This window comes from Paralichthys olivaceus, chromosome 10, assembly GCF_024713975.1.
Source record: "Paralichthys olivaceus isolate ysfri-2021 chromosome 10, ASM2471397v2, whole genome shotgun sequence".
In the NCBI taxonomy this organism is placed as follows: domain Eukaryota; kingdom Metazoa; phylum Chordata; class Actinopteri; order Pleuronectiformes; family Paralichthyidae; genus Paralichthys; species Paralichthys olivaceus.
Window position 1 is genome coordinate 25,976,972 of NC_091102.1, and position 17,186 is coordinate 25,994,157.

At 39.3% G+C, this 17,186-nt stretch overlaps 1 protein-coding gene and 1 long non-coding RNA gene across 2 annotated transcripts; one reads left to right on the forward strand and one right to left on the reverse strand.

Annotated features, from left to right (window-relative positions):
* Positions 1-1,412: 1,412 nt before the first annotated feature.
* On the reverse strand, positions 1,413-4,859 carry LOC138411853 (zinc finger MYM-type protein 1-like). Its single transcript, XM_069533094.1, has 4 exons — positions 4,466-4,859; positions 4,231-4,350; positions 4,011-4,130; positions 1,413-3,910 (listed from the first exon to the last, which is right to left on the reverse strand). Exons 1-4 carry the CDS (start codon positions 4,641-4,643, stop codon positions 1,644-1,646), a joined length of 2,685 nt encoding a protein of 894 aa, XP_069389195.1. The 5' UTR covers positions 4,644-4,859; the 3' UTR covers positions 1,413-1,643.
* Positions 4,860-10,292: 5,433 nt separating this feature from the next.
* Positions 10,293-16,791, forward strand: LOC138411886 (uncharacterized). Its single transcript, XR_011244375.1, has 3 exons — positions 10,293-10,456; positions 15,971-16,074; positions 16,425-16,791. It is a non-coding gene; the product is annotated as an uncharacterized lncRNA (long non-coding RNA).
* The last annotated feature ends 395 nt before the right edge of the window (positions 16,792-17,186 follow it).

Here is a 17,186-nt window from a genome sequence, read left to right on the forward strand (position 1 = left end):
ACTTCCTTTGCTGAGGTCATTTAACATACAGTAGTTTACTTGATCTTTTCACAGAGATGTTTTTCTGGCTTTCCTCAGCACTTTATTTACTTCTGACATTGTGAACATCATAATAAATGTATTCTGATATTCTCTTTCATCCCGTGGTGCTTGAATATTATTTGCTAGAGTTTCTTTGTGTCTGTACTATGTTTTTTCACAAATGTCCGAACTGTATTCTGCTTTGTTCTTATTAATGCTTATGATTTTTGATACTCCCTTTTCATCTTCTTCATTACAATTCTCACTATAATCAATCATATTAGGTGAGCATTGGGTAGTGGTCGTTCCCGATAGTTCCTCCTTTGAAAATCTTCCATTTACTTATGCTTGTGAGACCGGTGTGAGGTTGATGCAGATTCTGTACCCTTTACCAAATTCATCCTTGTCCCTGACCCATCATTTAAACACAACAACCCCTTCTCATCCATTATTTCCTCCATGATGTCTCCATTTGAGTCATCCTGAATGCCGCACAGTGTACTATGTCTATTGAAGTCTCCACACCATAATTACATTCTCTTTCCAGTGTTCCACTTGTGCTTCACTTTGTTTTCTCTAATTGTTTGCATGGATAATAGAAATTAATTATTGTAATCAGGGCCGGCCCAAGCCTTTCGGGGGCCCTAAGCAGAATTTGATATTGGGAGTCATTTGCGCTCGACGATTATTGACAAAAATGTCACACTACAATGATTTGACAATGAATTAATTGAAATTATCAATTGTATTAATACTGAATTACGTAGATGTGATTTCCTGTATTTTTTATATGGCCAGCTGTAGAAGGGAAATACCTAAATTTAAGCATATTCATAGCATTTTGCTTTTTGACTTATTGAGATGGTGACTTGGGCTTGGGCTTCAGTGCCCCTTGACCTCTTGGGCCTGGAAGGCTCATTCAGTTGCTCTCATGCCAAAAATATTCTAGACTTTTGTCCCTTGATAGACCCCTGTATTATTATAGTCGTTATTTACACCAAAACAGTCACCTTTTAACCTTAGAGGGCACTTAGATCACAGATTTATTTTAAACTTTCATATTCAAAGTGAAGCATCAAGTGTGGTTTACTGAAGTTAAATTGTAAAATAATAAAATACAACAGCATTTTGTAATTTTTTTTAAAGTATCAGTTTAATAAACAGATCTTTCAACAGATTTGTAAATGTGCAATCTTAAACTGAAATCAAAATACACGCACATTAATATTATCAAAAATAACATTAAAAAATAAAAAATAAATAATGATAGTGCCTCTGTATTCCAAACAAACGATCACAAACATATTAAATAAATAATTTGCAACTGTGCAAATGCGCATTAAGTTAGCAATTTCCAATTACAAAATAAAACCGAAATAGACAAGCATGAATATAATAAAAAATAGAACGTTACATAGATACATAGATTAAATAATGAAAGTGACTCAGTATTCAATTAACCTTTTAAACTAACTATTTGGAACTTCTAAAAATCAAACTGTTTCAAAACATTCAAATAAACGATAATAACAAAACTGACAAGTCAGTAACATGACAGCAAGGGTTCAACAGTCAATTATTGTGAAAATATTCCCAAATGTCTCAATACAATGCAACTGTCCTCAAAATCTTTCCTTCCTAGCTTTTCGGGAGGCAAAGTCATTGATGACATCATTATATGATATTGCTTGGCCAACTTTGCTATTAATACTAATAACAGCAAGTCCACTTAATCTTTCCTGAGCCATCGATGATCTCAGGTATGTTTTAATTAATTTTAGCTTGGAAAAGCTCCTCTCTGCTGAGGCAACTGTCACAGGCAGAGTGCAGGCTATCCTGAGAGCTACCCAAAGATTTGGGTAAACCTCACACATCTCGTTTTGTGAGAGGTATGTGAGCAGCTCAAGGGCGGTCATGGTTTGGGGAAAATCAGGAAGACTCTCGATCTCTACAGCCAGTGCGCTACCATCAACATCAGCCTCCTCTCCACATGAGAGTTTTTCCCCAAGAAGCTCACATTGTTCCCTCTGGACCTTTTGATTGAGCTCCTTAAAATTGAGCAGCACTCCAAAGTTTTCTTTGACCTCGCTTAGAGAATGAAATCTATCCTCCAATGACTGAATGCTACAGTAGACAACAGCATTAAAAAAGGACACTTCTAGCCTCTTCATTGCATCTGCCAACGGCTCATCTGCAGCCTCATAGGCAAAGTGCCTTTTTGTAGAGCGCAATCGCTTCTCTTTTAGAACTGCTTCTGTATTCATCCGCTCACAAATCTCTTTTGCAGATGTCTGTGCATCAGAGAAGCCTTTTTGCCGGTAAATGATCAGTTCACTTTTGTTCTTGTGTACAAGGTTTACAGCTACATCAAGCTGCATGTTGGTTGACTGTAGGAGCTTGCTGGTGATGTTAATTTTCGTCAAAATGTCAAACCAGACAGCACAACAAATCTGAAACCGAAATGACCCTATTTCTTCAGCAAGGGAGTTGGCTTCAACAGCCACTACAGGGTCAGTGGCTTTATTCCTTACTTCTAACAGGGCTTCCCTCACCTTCTCTGCCTGGTAGCGCAAAGCTTCAATGCTTTTGATGCGGCTTTCCCAGCGCGTCTCACTCCAGGACTTGAGGGTGAGGTCAACAAACTGCCGTAAGATGGCCCACCTTTGAGTGGACCCAGCGAACAAATTGTATACCTTCTCCACATTTCCAAAAAAACGAGAAGCATCAGTTGATGCTTTGGCTGCATCTGAGACGGTCAGATTCAAGGTATGAGCACTGCAAGGCACATAAAAAGCTCTTGGATTTTTGTCCAAGAGCCTAGCCTGCACACCTTTGTTCTTCCCCTTCATATTGGCCCCATTGTCGTAAGACTGCCCCCAACAGTCCTGAAAAGGGATGTTCAATTCCTCAAGCCTGTTAAGGATTAAATTGGACAAACCCAGGCCAGTGGATTGTGGAGCTATGATAAATCCCAAAAAGTGCTCTTTTATTTCTGGTGTTTTGCCCAGAGTGACTGTGCGCACCACAACAGACATTTGTTCCTGGTGACTAACATCAGGTGTACAGTCTAATATGATGGCATAATATTTGCAGTCCTTGATTTCTGCCACCATTGCCTCCATTATTTTGTCACTGATACACTCTATCAGCTCATTTTGGATAGTCTTACCCAGGTACGTGTTGTGCTGCATTCCACTATCAATTCTCCTGATGTGGTCTTTTAACACCGGGTCAAATTTTGCCATCAGTTCTACCTCTTTCAGGAAGTTCCCATTGTTGGCCTGATGCAAAGTATCGACAGAACCCCTGAAAGCCAGATTCCTCTCTGCCAAAGACTGAATGATGCTAATCAAACTTGTGAGAACATCTCTCCAACAATTTCTTTCTGCCTCCAAAAGGGCCATTTCTGTCGCATCAATAGTCTTCTGCTTAGAAAGACGGAGGGCAAAGTCTTTCCACTTCATCATATTGCTGCAGTGATCTACACTATTCTCATGCTGTTTCAGAAAAGCTCCTACATTAACCCAATCACGCTGTCCCTCTGTTAACAGTTTTGTGGACTTTCTGGAGAATAATTTGCAACAGAAGCAGTAAACCGCATCATTCTTCTTTGAATAAATTAGCCAGCTTCGCTGGATTTTTTCCCCATTAACTAATTGTCTACACGTATAATGGTAATGAAAGCTTCGTCCATCAGATTTTTTGGGGAAGGTGAAGGTGTCACTAATTTGCACTGGCCCTCTTCTTACCAGATCAGTCCTTTCTGAGTCAGACAGGAATGCTGACCATTCAGCTGGGTCAATTGGAGGAGCTGTTGATCCACCTTGATAGCTGGTGCTTGTTGAGGGAGTGGATGGGACATCCATAGCAGTGGATGCTGTAGAAGGACCTGTAGGGACATTAGATACAAAAATAGAATCATAACATAACACAAGATATTTCACAGTTAAGTAAGGCAACATAAAACAAAAACTGTTAGATTAACTGACCTGTCATGCCGGCTGACCATTCAGCTGGGTCAATTGGAGGAGCTGTTGATCCACCTTGATAGCTGGTGCTTGTTGAGGGAGTGGATGGGACATCCATAGCAGTGGATGCTGTAGAAGGACCTGTAGGGACATTAGATACAAAAATAGAATCATAACATAACACAAGATATTTCACAGTTAAGTAAGGCAACACAAAACAAAAACTGTTAGATTAACTGACCTGTTATGCCGGCAGAGGTTGAAGTCGGTGTATCAGTGACTGTCAATGCTGGTAACTGTTCCTCAATGGGTATGAGTTCTTCCTCACTTTCAGGTGACTGTAAGTCTGCTGGGGGTGAACCTGCAAAGATAAAATAAATAAATCAACAAATAAAAAAAATGTTTTTTTTTTTTTTTTAAATGTGTCATGTCATATTAAAGACTATGTAGCCATTTGCCATCAAGAAAAAATTCACCTGCTGTATCATCAGCTGTGGAGGCACTGACACTTGATGACACATCGGGGGCAGGTACAGTTGGCTGTGCTCCAAAATACTTCAACAGTGTTCCTGAAAAAATAACATTGCAAAAGTGCATAGTTGATAGTGAGTTTATGAAAAATGAGTTTATTTTGCCATCATTACTTACACTCATCAACAAACAATTCCACACCTAACCATTCCTATTCTTGTTTGGCAAAATGAGGCACAGCCTAATTGCAGTGTGGTGAACACTTAACATCCTAAATATAATATTAATACAATATAAGTATATTTTCATCACAGACGTCTCCTCACCTCAACATGGTGTTTTCTTATAAAGAGCAATAGGCCATCTCTCAACAAAGATCTTAGAGCAGAGCGCACATTGTGCTCCATCTTTGGCTGAGATGTCACTTTTACTAACGTGCACAGGCACAGCAATGCTAGCTTGCATCCCTTACACCTACAAGGTTAAGTTCACCTTTGGCTGTTTCCTCCAATATAAACCGATATCTCACAGACTAAGACTCTGCACTTAGTCGCTGTCAGACTCACCACTATGTCACATTTATAAAAAAGTACTAAACTATGAACGAATTCACGTGCAAAATCAGAGACAGTGTGGTAAATTTGCCGTCAGTCTCATTTTCATGTAGCTAGCTACTAGTGCTAATGTTCACCTCAGTCAGCGAGCTAACGTTAGATTAAGCCTGGTAAGAGCTAGCAGTACATGCTTGATTGAACATCCTAAACACTGCCAATATCGTTGACATCTGATATACACCTAGATAAATGTATATGAATGAGATACATACACTGTTGATGATGTATATAGCTCATGTGATGGCAAATATAAGATGACATTAACTCGCTAGCTAGCTAGCTAACTCCTATGATAGCTTGAGCTGCTCCTCCCTCAAATGAGTTCAAAACATATTTTAAATAATCATGCAAACATACCTTTATCTTGCTCTTTTTTCTCATCTTCTGTCCTTTTCTTTTTCCGTTTTTGGGCACCAGAGAGATACGTCCTTTTAGATGACATGCTTTATTATGTCCCTTCCAACTTAACCTTGAGTATTATGCAGTGTCTGTCTATGACCGCGAATTATCTGTCAGCAGATTGAGCACGCAGTTGATATGCATGACTCGAACGCTGGCAGTTATATTGATTGTAAAATCTGAATTTTCTTGTATCGATGTATTCTTTATTTCATTCAATCAATCAAGTCACTTGTTTAAGTTATTTAATATTATTATTATTTTTAATTATATATTTTTTTCAGATAGGGGGCCCCCTGGCGGTCAGGAGGCCCCAAGCGGCCGCTTGTATCGCTTATGCCTCGGGCTGGCCCTGATTGTAATACTTCATTTCTTGGTCCATACTACAACAACTACTGCCTCCAACTCCTGTACTGCTCCTACTTGTCTGTATTGTATTCCATTTATTCAGTTTAAGCTCCTGCCAAATTTCTCAGGGGGGCAATTGTTGTGATGATGACTAAGGTTACCTGTTTAATGGGTAAATAAACTCAAGTCAGCTAGACATTGTCTCATTGCATTACATATATTTCCATCAAATTTGTTTTTTTCTGGTCACCTCATAGCAATACCGCCAGTAAACACAAGACAAGGATTGTTCCTTAGGCTACATACTTTACAATCATTTTGTAGACAGGTTTTCAATAAAATTACTTCGGCTCATCAGGACCTTTGAATATGAAGAGAGACCTGTTTTGCCAGTAACAATTTAAGTGAGTCTCACAATAATCAGATTAAACATTTTATTAAATTTGCAGAAAATCAAGAACATTTATTTTGGAGCTAGCTGTGTTGTTATTAAACAAATAAATTCATGTTGGCATAGTCTCCTACTTACTACAGTTAACAGTGCAGATCACAAAATATCCACTAGATGGCAACATGAGGCATGGATTGTTCATAGTTAATTTATTTAAAATTTGAACTAAGCTCACGGTTCCAAACATGAACTAGCACACATTAATGTATTCCATTTTTTATTGGGATGGTTGAGGTGAAAAACTTACGATCATGTGTTTAGGTATTAATCGAGGGTGTCGGATCATGTCTGCGTGTCGCTCTGGTCCTGTTGTTCACTTCGCATCTCGAATTGTACTGAACAGTATAATTTTTTGTAGTCATTTTCCATGATGTTTAAATGCAGCCTCAAACTCAGGAGCGAATCAAACAAACTCTGAGTTACTTCATGTACTGATCAGGTCCTGATAACTAGTGATGAGTGTTTATTAGTTATAGTGAGAGCAGGTCAGAGTGGAGGAGGAAACAGAATCTCCAGCTCGATACAAACCAACTACAGCTTCTGCTCTGATCATGAAGCAGCTGATCACTGAGCAGATGTGACCAGAGGAACTCTGTGTTTTCACTGTGTCCACTGTTCTTCGTGTGTGTGTCGCTCTGAGCGAGTGAGTGGTGGTGGTGGTGGTGGTGGTCGTGGGGGGGGGGGGGGGGGGATGTTCACGTATCACAATCATCTTTTTTTTTCTTTACAGTAGGCTATGGTCTATTAGCCAGCTGCCCCTGCATTTCTTATAGATGTTGCACACCCACCATCATTCATTATTTCCATTAACTCTATCCTTGCGTATGTTAGAGTATCCTGTAAGAACATATTCTAAAATGGCCTGAATTCATTCTTTCATATCTAGGAATTTCACAATTATCTAGATTAGTTTGTGTCTTAGCTTGTTCTGATTAATTGATGACATATGCAAGAAACAGAACCAGTTTATCTGTTGTTAAGCCTGTCTGGTGATTGGTGGTATTCTTTGTCCATTATTTTTGTCTTTATTCTGACTCATTCTTTGATTTCTTTTCCCACTGTCCACAACCTTTACTGCCTTTGCTTATGTTATATGTTATTCTCTGCTCAGTTCTTACTTGCTGGACCTTCACTGCATGTATTCTTATGCACCCTCCATAGGTAGCTTTATGCTCCCCCAGTTGCAGGATTTTATTTTACTTTTCGATCCACATCTTTTTAAGCAGGCTCTCCCCCACACCTTTCACACCTCTGTTTCCCTTGCACACACTCAAAATGTGACTGTGTCTCTGACATTTAAAGCGTCTCATAGGTGGAGGGATATATGCATGTACTATAGAGCTCAAATATCCCACCATGACTTTTTAGAGAAGAACTTCACTTTAAACCTCTAGGAGCAATGACCGTTCAGCCTTTCACTATTTCTGTGTTCTTGCAACCATCTAATTCCTGTCAGTATTTCCTTTAATGCCTCCAAATCTTCTCCAATAGGGATTCCTGACATCACCCCTCTAACTCCACTTCTCTCCTCTATTGTTTTTTATTCTAGATTTTTTTTTGCATATTGTTTGCAATTTAAGCACCTAATTTCTCTGCTTTGTGTTCATACATTTAACCAGTGGACTGCCATCTCTCACCACTTTTCAGATCTTCTCCGTTCCCTGCCCTGCCAGTGAGCCGCTGGTTCAATGGAGTGTTGGGTCTGTGGAAATACTAATACATTAAATAAAACAAAAAAGAAAACTTAAATCCCGGATGTTCCACACCAGTGTTTTTCTTCTTCATTTTTTTACCCAGATATCCTGTGTGCATTGCTGCTCGCCTACATTGAGTCTTCAGTGCAGTGAATGCTAAGCATTCCTGCTGTCCTTTTGTTTCCAACAGCTGGCCTGCTCTCTGCCTCAACTGCCTGCTCTTTGTTGTTTCCTTTTTCAGCAATAAACTCTTATTTATCATCAACTGTATTTCAATCTTATATTTCTGTTTGTATCTGATGTATTCTAAATAATGTCTCATATATTTCATACAATATATCTAGACTGCTGTGGGATGACATGGACTGTAATGCTAATAATACTGAAATTTAATCTGAACATACATAACCTTTTTCATCTCATTTTTCTCTGTCCACTGTAATGCCATTGCTGATGTCAACATTTTGATTGTATATACTGTTAGGTTGTTTTTTCTTTCATACTTAATTCTGAGACAACTGCAAACCAAGTCCTTCCATTCTTTGGCTCCTTTGATCTATCTGTTCGTATTGTGGACAGTGTATTATGTGCTGTCCTTCCCTCTATATGTCTGGCCAATTTCCTTTTCCTATGTCTCTTTCAATTTTCTCTTGAATATAAAAATCTAGGGATACAGGGAAAAATAACCATGTCAGAGAAAAAAAAAGACTTCTGCACTATATCTTTTATCTTGTAACCTCATCTCTTTTGCTATTTTACTTGCTGCCCAAACATAACACTCTGTCTTTGCTTGGTCTAAGGGTCAGTACTGCACTGGTCTTTTTCTCTTTTGTGGTGACAACAAACTATAGTGTGACAACATATTACTGCCATTTACAGGATTGGAGCTGGGGTTGGGTATGTATTACTCAAATTACACTGCAAACATGCTGAACTTTAAGCTTTCAGCCTTATTCAATCAACAAGTGTAAGACTTTAAATAAATACAATTAAATGGTAAAATGTAGCAAAAACGTTAAGTAAAATGAAAAACACAAAATAAAACAGATTATTTTCCACCTTTAACAATATAATAATAATTCATTGTTTTACCTGCTTTGTAGACACAATGAAATGCAAGCTTTTTGCCTGTAGTCACTCAAATGTTGTCAATTAATTTAAAAGACAAGTCAAATACAACTGAGTTTTTAAAAGTGTCACATGCCTGTGGCAGTATGCAGTTCGTGTTTGTAAAATAATTATGATATTCAACAATATGGCTGCTGGGAGAAAAATAGTAACTTTCCAGGTCAGCAGAAAAATAGAGGGGGCTCTTGACTACAAGAAGTGACATATACACTGGTTCTTTGATGATTGTTTGCTCAAACATTGATAGACCTATTTATACTTGCAATTATCTTGTTGGATCATCAGTCATGGCCCTGTAACACTGTGAATGAGAGAGCTGAATGGCATAAGACAATGTCTGAAATAGTGCATCTAAAAGAAGCTATTTGTCTTGTGATCAGGCATGATGGGACAAAGTTATTTAAAACCACTACTATAGTTTGACAATTACATTGAAAAATACTGAGGTAATAGTTACAATAACCAAATCTACTGTATTAATCGACCAACTGCTCCACAGTGATGATGTCACAGTGAATCACTGAGCTTGAATGTGTGGTACACAGTTTAGAACCAACCAGCAGAGGATGCTGTTTGGTTGAATTAACTCTGAGCCTTGGACCTTGGTGGAGTCTCATGACAGTGGAATAAGTAACAAGCACACTCACTACAGATTACTTATATGCTATTATAGATATCATTCCACACATGTTACCAGTGCTGAAAATAAGTTTTTTTATAATTAATCCACTGATTATTTGATTCTGCATCTAAAAAATATAAAGGATATGCCACACTACTTTGTAATTTTAAGAATTTTTGGAGGTACTATACCACCCATAAAATTCATTCACATAAAATGGGTAAAATATTGCACCATATACTGATTACATATTTGGACCCCACAGTAAATACATAAAATGTCGTAAGATATGGATATTATGAATTGAGCCTTGAATCTTCTTAGTAATCCATCTCACAGCAGTCTTCTTTACAACCACTCTTTCAACCAGACAGATACAGTGGGAATGGGCATAATTATGTACACACAATGGAACATAGAAAAAACTGGAACATGACTTTGTTAGAGCTGGTGGAAAATTCCTCTTTATGATGTGTGCGGTGTTTCCTCTTCTTCCATTTTTTATGTCTCTACCACATTTGTTGTTTGTCCTTTCTGATTCTGAGCCAAATCCTACCATTGGTTGATTGTTCGTAGTTTGCCTGTTTGTTTGTATATTTGCAAAGTTATACCTAAGTTTACCTGAGCTACAGGTTTACCAACCTTCTCTGTTCATCTCCAGCCACATCCAGCCCCATTGCCATCAGTTAGCTCAGCCCAGTTGGATTTCCCTCTGCCAATTTGATTGGATAACCAGCCAGGTCAGTTTGAACAGTATATTGTCTTTATTGTTACAATAAATCTTTGTTGCACATCGTTAGATGATTTTAACTGATTAACTGGTAGCAAAATAAAAAGCTATGAGAGCTTATACAATTATATTTAGATACATTTAGTATATAGTTCTGCTTCAACTTGCCAACCCTCAAACCCTTCATTAGGCAACACATGCGTCCATTTCTGCTAAATTCACCAAAATAACTCATCTGCATATGTAAACATAACATTTCAGGGGGAAATGTGTGTGTGTGTGTGTGTGTGTGTGTGTGTGCGTGCATATGAGTCACCTCATGAAGTATTGGTTGTTATAAAGGTCTAAATTACTGGTCATGATGCATGATGAGAGGTCCAGAAGGAAAATAATTGCCAGCAATGGAGGGGAAAAATGGAGGAAGGTTCAAAGGGTCAAATACTACGTACTACTTAAGGATTCATAACACTCGAAATAATTGAGGGCCCCAGTAGTACAAAGGTTACCACTGACGATGTTCTTGGGCCTTACCATCTTTTGAAAGTTTGCATTATTTCCCTGTGTTTGTGTGGGTTTTCTCCACGTACTCCACCTGCCTCCTCCAGCCCAGGGACATGCAGTCTGAGTATTAGGTTAGTTGTGGAGACTTTAAATTGACATTATAGGTGTGAATGTGAATGTTTGTTGGTCTCTCTATGTTGACTCTGGGATGAGTTGGTGACTTGTGCAGGGTGTAACTCTCCTTTCACCCAATGTCGCACACCATGATGGATGGATGGAACACTCTAAACACAAAGTACATTCAGGGTTATATATTGTGCTTACATCTAGTTGCTTTTTCCACAACTATGAAAATCTTTTTGTTTCTCCCTAAATTTTGCTGTTATGAGATTATAATTTAGAGTCTGTTTTTTGGCAGCATGAATAGACACCATATACAATCTAGCCTCAACCAGTCTCAATTTGTCTCCCAAACCAATGTCTTGAAAATTACAGATGTTTCAGTTTTAAGAAAGAACACACAGTATAGTAGACAGTAAAGATCATAAGAAGCAAAGATGTTCTCACAAAGAGGAAGCCATTATACATCCTCTTCTCAAATAACACATAATTGCCATGTCACAATGTGATGTGTTTAAATGGCAGTCGTGAAGCTCCATTTGAGAATGACCTAAATGACAAGTGATTAAGTATAATTTGCACATACTATTATTAGAAGGGGTGGCAGAGTAGTGCTCATTCGTTGGGTTCAGTGAGGACAGCCATTTATCTGTGATCAAATATACAAAACTAGTCAAAATAGTTTAGGTTTAGTAATATTGTTTGATTGCAATGACCATTGACATGAAGAGACATCATTGTTGAAACTCTGGAGTGTTTCCTGCCCTCCAACATTTTTTAAACTCACTGTAACTAATAGTAATGCTGAGATTTAACAACTAAACAAAAAGAATGCATCCAGGGACTTTTTGTCCTTGTTTTCTCATCTATCCTGTAGCTCTACCCTAATTCAAGCACCAGTGAGGTGCACCTGTCCATGGAAATAAGGTCCTATAAAAGCTCCTATGCCATGAGCAGAAGGGGAGGCCTCCAATGTGAGGGATTTGCTATGCTTCAGCCAGTGGTCAGTGATTTTATGTGTTGTACGCCACAAAGGGCCACTCGATTTTGGGGCGTAACATTCCGAGTCTTGTCAGCAATAGAACATCTGTGAGGTGAAGTAAATATTTGTGTATATTTGTCTCCAATGACTGTTGTTTTAGTGTAGTGGTCCTTGCTTTGTATAAATGCTTTTGAGCGGGTGCTGGGTGTTTGAGAGCATCCTAATTATTTAGCCATCAGGCAGTCTTGAGTCTTGCCACTTTCTTATTTTGCCTTTCTTATTTTTGGTGTTATAACTGGGTATGAGTGCACTGTCAGGGTGTGAGATTTCCCAATTCACCCCATAGCCCTGCCACTTGGCCCTACCCTTTCATTTGCACATGGTCATGAAGGGGTAATGTTGTCCTATTTCTCTATGTGATGTAGGAGTAGTGGCCATCTAGCCCTTCAAACAGACCTTCAAATAGTAGTGTCTTCAGGACCCCCTAAAAACGAAGGGGCAGATGGAAATTCCCAAGTTCTGCACGACAGCACAAAGCAAATAAAAATGTTGACTGGTTCCGGTAAATGCTTATATGTGTAGGTACAAAATCTTGCAGAATAACCATGACTTTTTTTCAAATCAAGCAGAATATTTTAGTTTAATATAGTAAATAAATGAAAATGTAATTGAATTGTTGTGACCCCTTAGAGAAGTGATCATAATACCAGGTGAGAACAGATAAACCTGGAGCTGACCACTCTTGATCTGATCATCCAGGATGTTAATACTGGGTGTTTATGATCTTTGGATACTAGAGTACTAGTACTAGATACGAGTGTTTTCCTGATGTTGTGCAGCATGTATCTTAATGAGCGGGTTGTTCAGGAATGTCTGCAGTAAGGGAGAGTTGACTGTCGAGTGTCACACCCAGGTTCCTAACAATCTGGGTGGGGGCTACCACGGAGTTGTCAAAGGTAATAGTCAGGTTGTGGGTGGGAGCAACTTTCCCTGGAATGAAAAGCAGTCTAGTCTTGTCAAGGTAATTTTTCAGGTGGTGTGCGGACATTCATTGAGAGATGTCAGTCAGACAGGCAGAGATTTGTGCTGCTACCTGTGTTTAAGATTGGGGAAAAGAGAGGATTATTTGGGTAACATCTGCATAGCTGTGTTAAGAAACACCATGTGAGTGAATGACCGAGCCGAGAGAGTTGGTGTACAGACAGAAGAGGACCCAGGACAGAATCTTGAGGGACCCCAGTAGTGAGAGGACATGGTTCTGATACAGATCCTCTCCAAGTTCACCAGTAAGTGCAGTCATTGAAGTAGGATGAGGGCAGGGAGAGAGTGGAGCCTGAGACACCCAAATCCTGAAGGGAAGAAATAAGGATCTGGTGGTTAACTGTTTCAAATGCTGCAGAAAGGTCCAGAAGGATGAGGACAGAGGAGAGAGAGGCTGCTCTAGCAGTGAAGATGTTCAGAGACAGCATTGAGGGCAGTCTTAGTTGAGTGGCCTGCCTTGAAGCCAGACTGGTGAGGATCAAGAAGGTTGTTATGGTGAAGATAGGAAGAGAGTTGATTAAAGATTAAGAGAGACAGGTCTGTAGTTGATTTCTTCAGACGGGTTGAAGGTGAGTTTCTTTAGGAAAGGGTGAAAAGGAAGAAAGTCAGGACCAATAGTTTGGAGAATGTGAGAGGGGATGGGGTCAAGGGGGCAGGTGGTTGGACAGGCAGAGGTTACCAGGGTAAGAACCTGATTGGGAGACAGGAGGGTGAAAGAGGAAAGAGAAGGGGATGAAGATGAAGTTGATGGAAATGTAGTTACAGGAGGTGAGTTTGGAAATGAGGAGTATATGTCATCTGTCTACTTTTGTGAAGTAGTCGACAAAGTGGCTTGGTAGAAGGGTGGAAGGAGGGTGGGGACTGGGGGGTCAAGGTGGTTGGAAAAGATGGAGAAGAGTATTTTGGGGTTGGACAATAAGGAATGAATTTTGATTTGGTAAAAAATGCTTTAGTTGCAGAAATAGAGGCAAAGAAGAAGAACAGAAGAGATTGATAAGTGAGCAGGTCATCAGGGTATTTAGATTTTCACCATTTCCTTTCTGAAGCACACATGGTGGCTCTGTTGGCAATGAGAGAGCAAAAGAACAGAGTGAAAGTAATAGGCCAGGTGTCTTCTCTGTCTGGATGTTGATGTCACCAAGACGAACAAGTGGGGGGTCATTTTCTGAAATGTTTGAGAGGAGGATGTCTAAAGCCTAGTTTATGCTTCTGCGTCACGTCGACGGTGTAGGTACAACGTGACGCAGTCCTTGAGCATTCGAAGTTCTGCGTCAAGGGAGCACGTTGCTCTGCAATTCACCGCCATGCCGCTAGGGGGGTGTGGCTGTGTGTTTGTGTGGTTATAGCCAAATCCTCGCTTTTTCTTCCGTAAAGTAAACAACAGTAAACAATGGTGACTGAGGTGGAGCAGCTGTATTTGGAGAACAAATGCTTATATTGCAATTGTTGAAGCGCAGGCGACAGAGAAGACGTTTGCGGAGGTGGCTTGTACGACGAGGAAGAAAGACCGGAAAAAGCAACTGCCGGAACTTACGTTATGAGCGGACCAATCACAGCACTTGCGGTCCGCGTCAACGCGACGCATAGTTAGGATTTTTTGGAGGTGCGCGTCAGGCTACGGCGTAAACTAGCATAAAATAGGCTTAAATCCTCCAAGAAAACTGCCAGTGGACCCGGTGAATGGATCACAAGCTGCTGTGTAACAATTCAAGTATAGTGGCTGTGGTGGAAATTCGTGAGAAGTGAAATAATATAGACTGGTGAAACTTCTCTTTGTGTGTTTAATTTAAAGTAACAGTAAGAGTTGCAGACACAAACTTTATTCAGGTGAAGAGCAGATCTCATACAAATAAGGTGACACATGTTTATGCCAAGATACAACTGGTTGTATGTTATGCTACCCGTCTCCCCTAAAAAAGGACAGGTTCCATCACTTCCCTTGACCATAGCAACTACTGCTTTCTTAACTGGAAAAAGTAAATTGAAACAGACATAGGAGATAACCTCATGTCTTCATGTCTGCATTAAAGGGATAGTTCACCAAAAATGAGTCTCGAGGGTAAACAGTGTTGCAGCCAAATCCAATGCAATTTAAGTAATTGGTGACTCCTCCTTCAGATGTAATACAACAACAGAAAAAACCCAACATGCCTCTTTACTGCATGTGTGGTGTCATCCATGTGTCCGCAAACCCGACATTCAAATTCGACTTGAAACGGTGTCAAACACTTCACCCACCCCTCTATCGGCATAGTGGTGAGTACATAATGAGTAAATTAAACATTTTCAGTGAACTATCACTTTCAGCTCTGTGTTGAGACAAAATATTTTACGTTAATAAAGAGATACCTGTGTAAAACTCTGAGTTTGAGATGACCTGAGAAACAGCTTTGTTTCTTACATGTGAATTAAATTTACCATGCAGAACCCATCAATTCAGACAGAGTTGGCAGATGTGTTGAGGGATTGGCCAATTTACTGTCAGTGTATTGTAGACTAATGAGTGAATTTTCATTTTTTGGTGAACTATCCCTTTAAGTAAGCATATGATAATGTCATGGTGAATACGAGTAAATCAGAGATACAATTGTAAATAAAATTTGTCACAACAGTGACAAGAAAAAGTTTATAAAGAGACAAAGATACTATATAATATTAGATACCATAACGTTCAACAAGAAGTTTTTAACTAACTTTAGTCTCATTTTCACATTGCTGCCTCCTAAAACAGCAAAGAAAAAATCTTTGGTAGTGCTTTATTACTGATGTTAGGTAGCTGAAGTAGTTGAATGCTAATGCAGGCTAACATTAGCACACAATTCTGTTAACAGAGAGACAGCACTTCTCTCAGCACTCTTCTCCGTTTACACACTGAAACAGCTGAGAGCTGTACTGAGGTGAGCAAGAGAAGAGGAGGAGATCCTGGAGCTGCAGCAGTAAGGAGGAAGAGAGACTGAACCACTGGGAGCAGATTGAACATACAGGTTTGTGTTTTTATTATATTACTACATTGTCTGCTTGATATCAACAAGAACAACACAACACAAAGTGTTTTTATACCACAGCTCTGTGTTCACATCTTACTGAGTAATGTTACTGTAACATTAGCTGTGCAGTGCACATCAGTCACTGACTGTAAAACCTCAGAGACACTACTGAACAATTATTATATGAATACTGTATGTTACAGGAATGTTTTATTTTTATTTTTGCATATGTGGGATAAAAACATTACAGCCTACAACCCCTAATAACTGACATCATCATATAACCAACATAATGAAGAGCTAATAATAAAGCCTTATCAGAGTTTCTCCTTTGTTTATGTTTTCAGAGACTTGAAGAGATGAGTGTAGAGCAGCACAGGAGCTGACAGCTGCAGACATGGTGACCCACCTCCTGCTGGAGTGTCATGGTGTTCTTATGAACTGTAGGGACACACCTTTCAGACGGCCAGAAAAAATGCTGTGGTCATGATTCTGAAAACTGTGAGATTACCACCGTAATTCTGCCAGTAGTGCCTATTTTACTGCCTGTTTTTTTTACATATTCACAGGCAGTACCACTATAAATATTTGTTCAATTGAGTGTACACTGTAAGGAAAAGTGCAATAATAAAAGGGACATTAAATAGATTTGCAATATCTATTTTCAATATATATTATATACATTAAATGTTTTTTTACAGAGGTCGGTGTGCCTGAGAGACCCAATGATTCAGCTTTGCTTTTCAAGGATGACTAGTGACCTCCCATCTGGATCAGTCCTGTTGAAAACAATACTTAATATAATATTTGACATTTATTTCTAGTTTTACGAAAGCAATGCTAATGTGTATGATTTAGAGGGTTTGTATTCCACAAGAGCTACCTGTTAAATCCAGAATAGAATTTAAAATTATCCTCCTCACATACAAAGCTCTTCATGGGCAAGCACCATCATATCTCAAAGAGCTCATAGTACCCTACTACCCCTCCAGAACACTACGCTCTCAGAATGCTGGGTTCCTTGTGGTTCCCATAGTCTCCAAAAGTAGATTGGGAGCCAGAGCTTTCAGTTATCAAGCTCCTCTTCTGTGGAACAAACTACCATTTTG

What these genes read in the sequence shown, in the direction of transcription:
- LOC138411853 (XM_069533094.1), bottom strand. Translation starts at nt 4,643, where the DNA reads ATGAGTGTAAGTAATGATGGCAAAATAAACTCATTTTTCATAAACTCA. An exon ending in CACAGCTGATGATACAGCAG is followed by an intron (nt 4,351 to 4,465) that starts GTGAATTTTTTC and finishes TTATCTTTGCAG; the next exon opens with GTTCACCCCCAGCAGACTTA. An exon ending in ATGGTCAGCCGGCATGACAG is followed by an intron (nt 3,911 to 4,010) that starts GTCAGTTAATCT and finishes ATGTCCCTACAG; the next exon opens with GTCCTTCTACAGCATCCACT.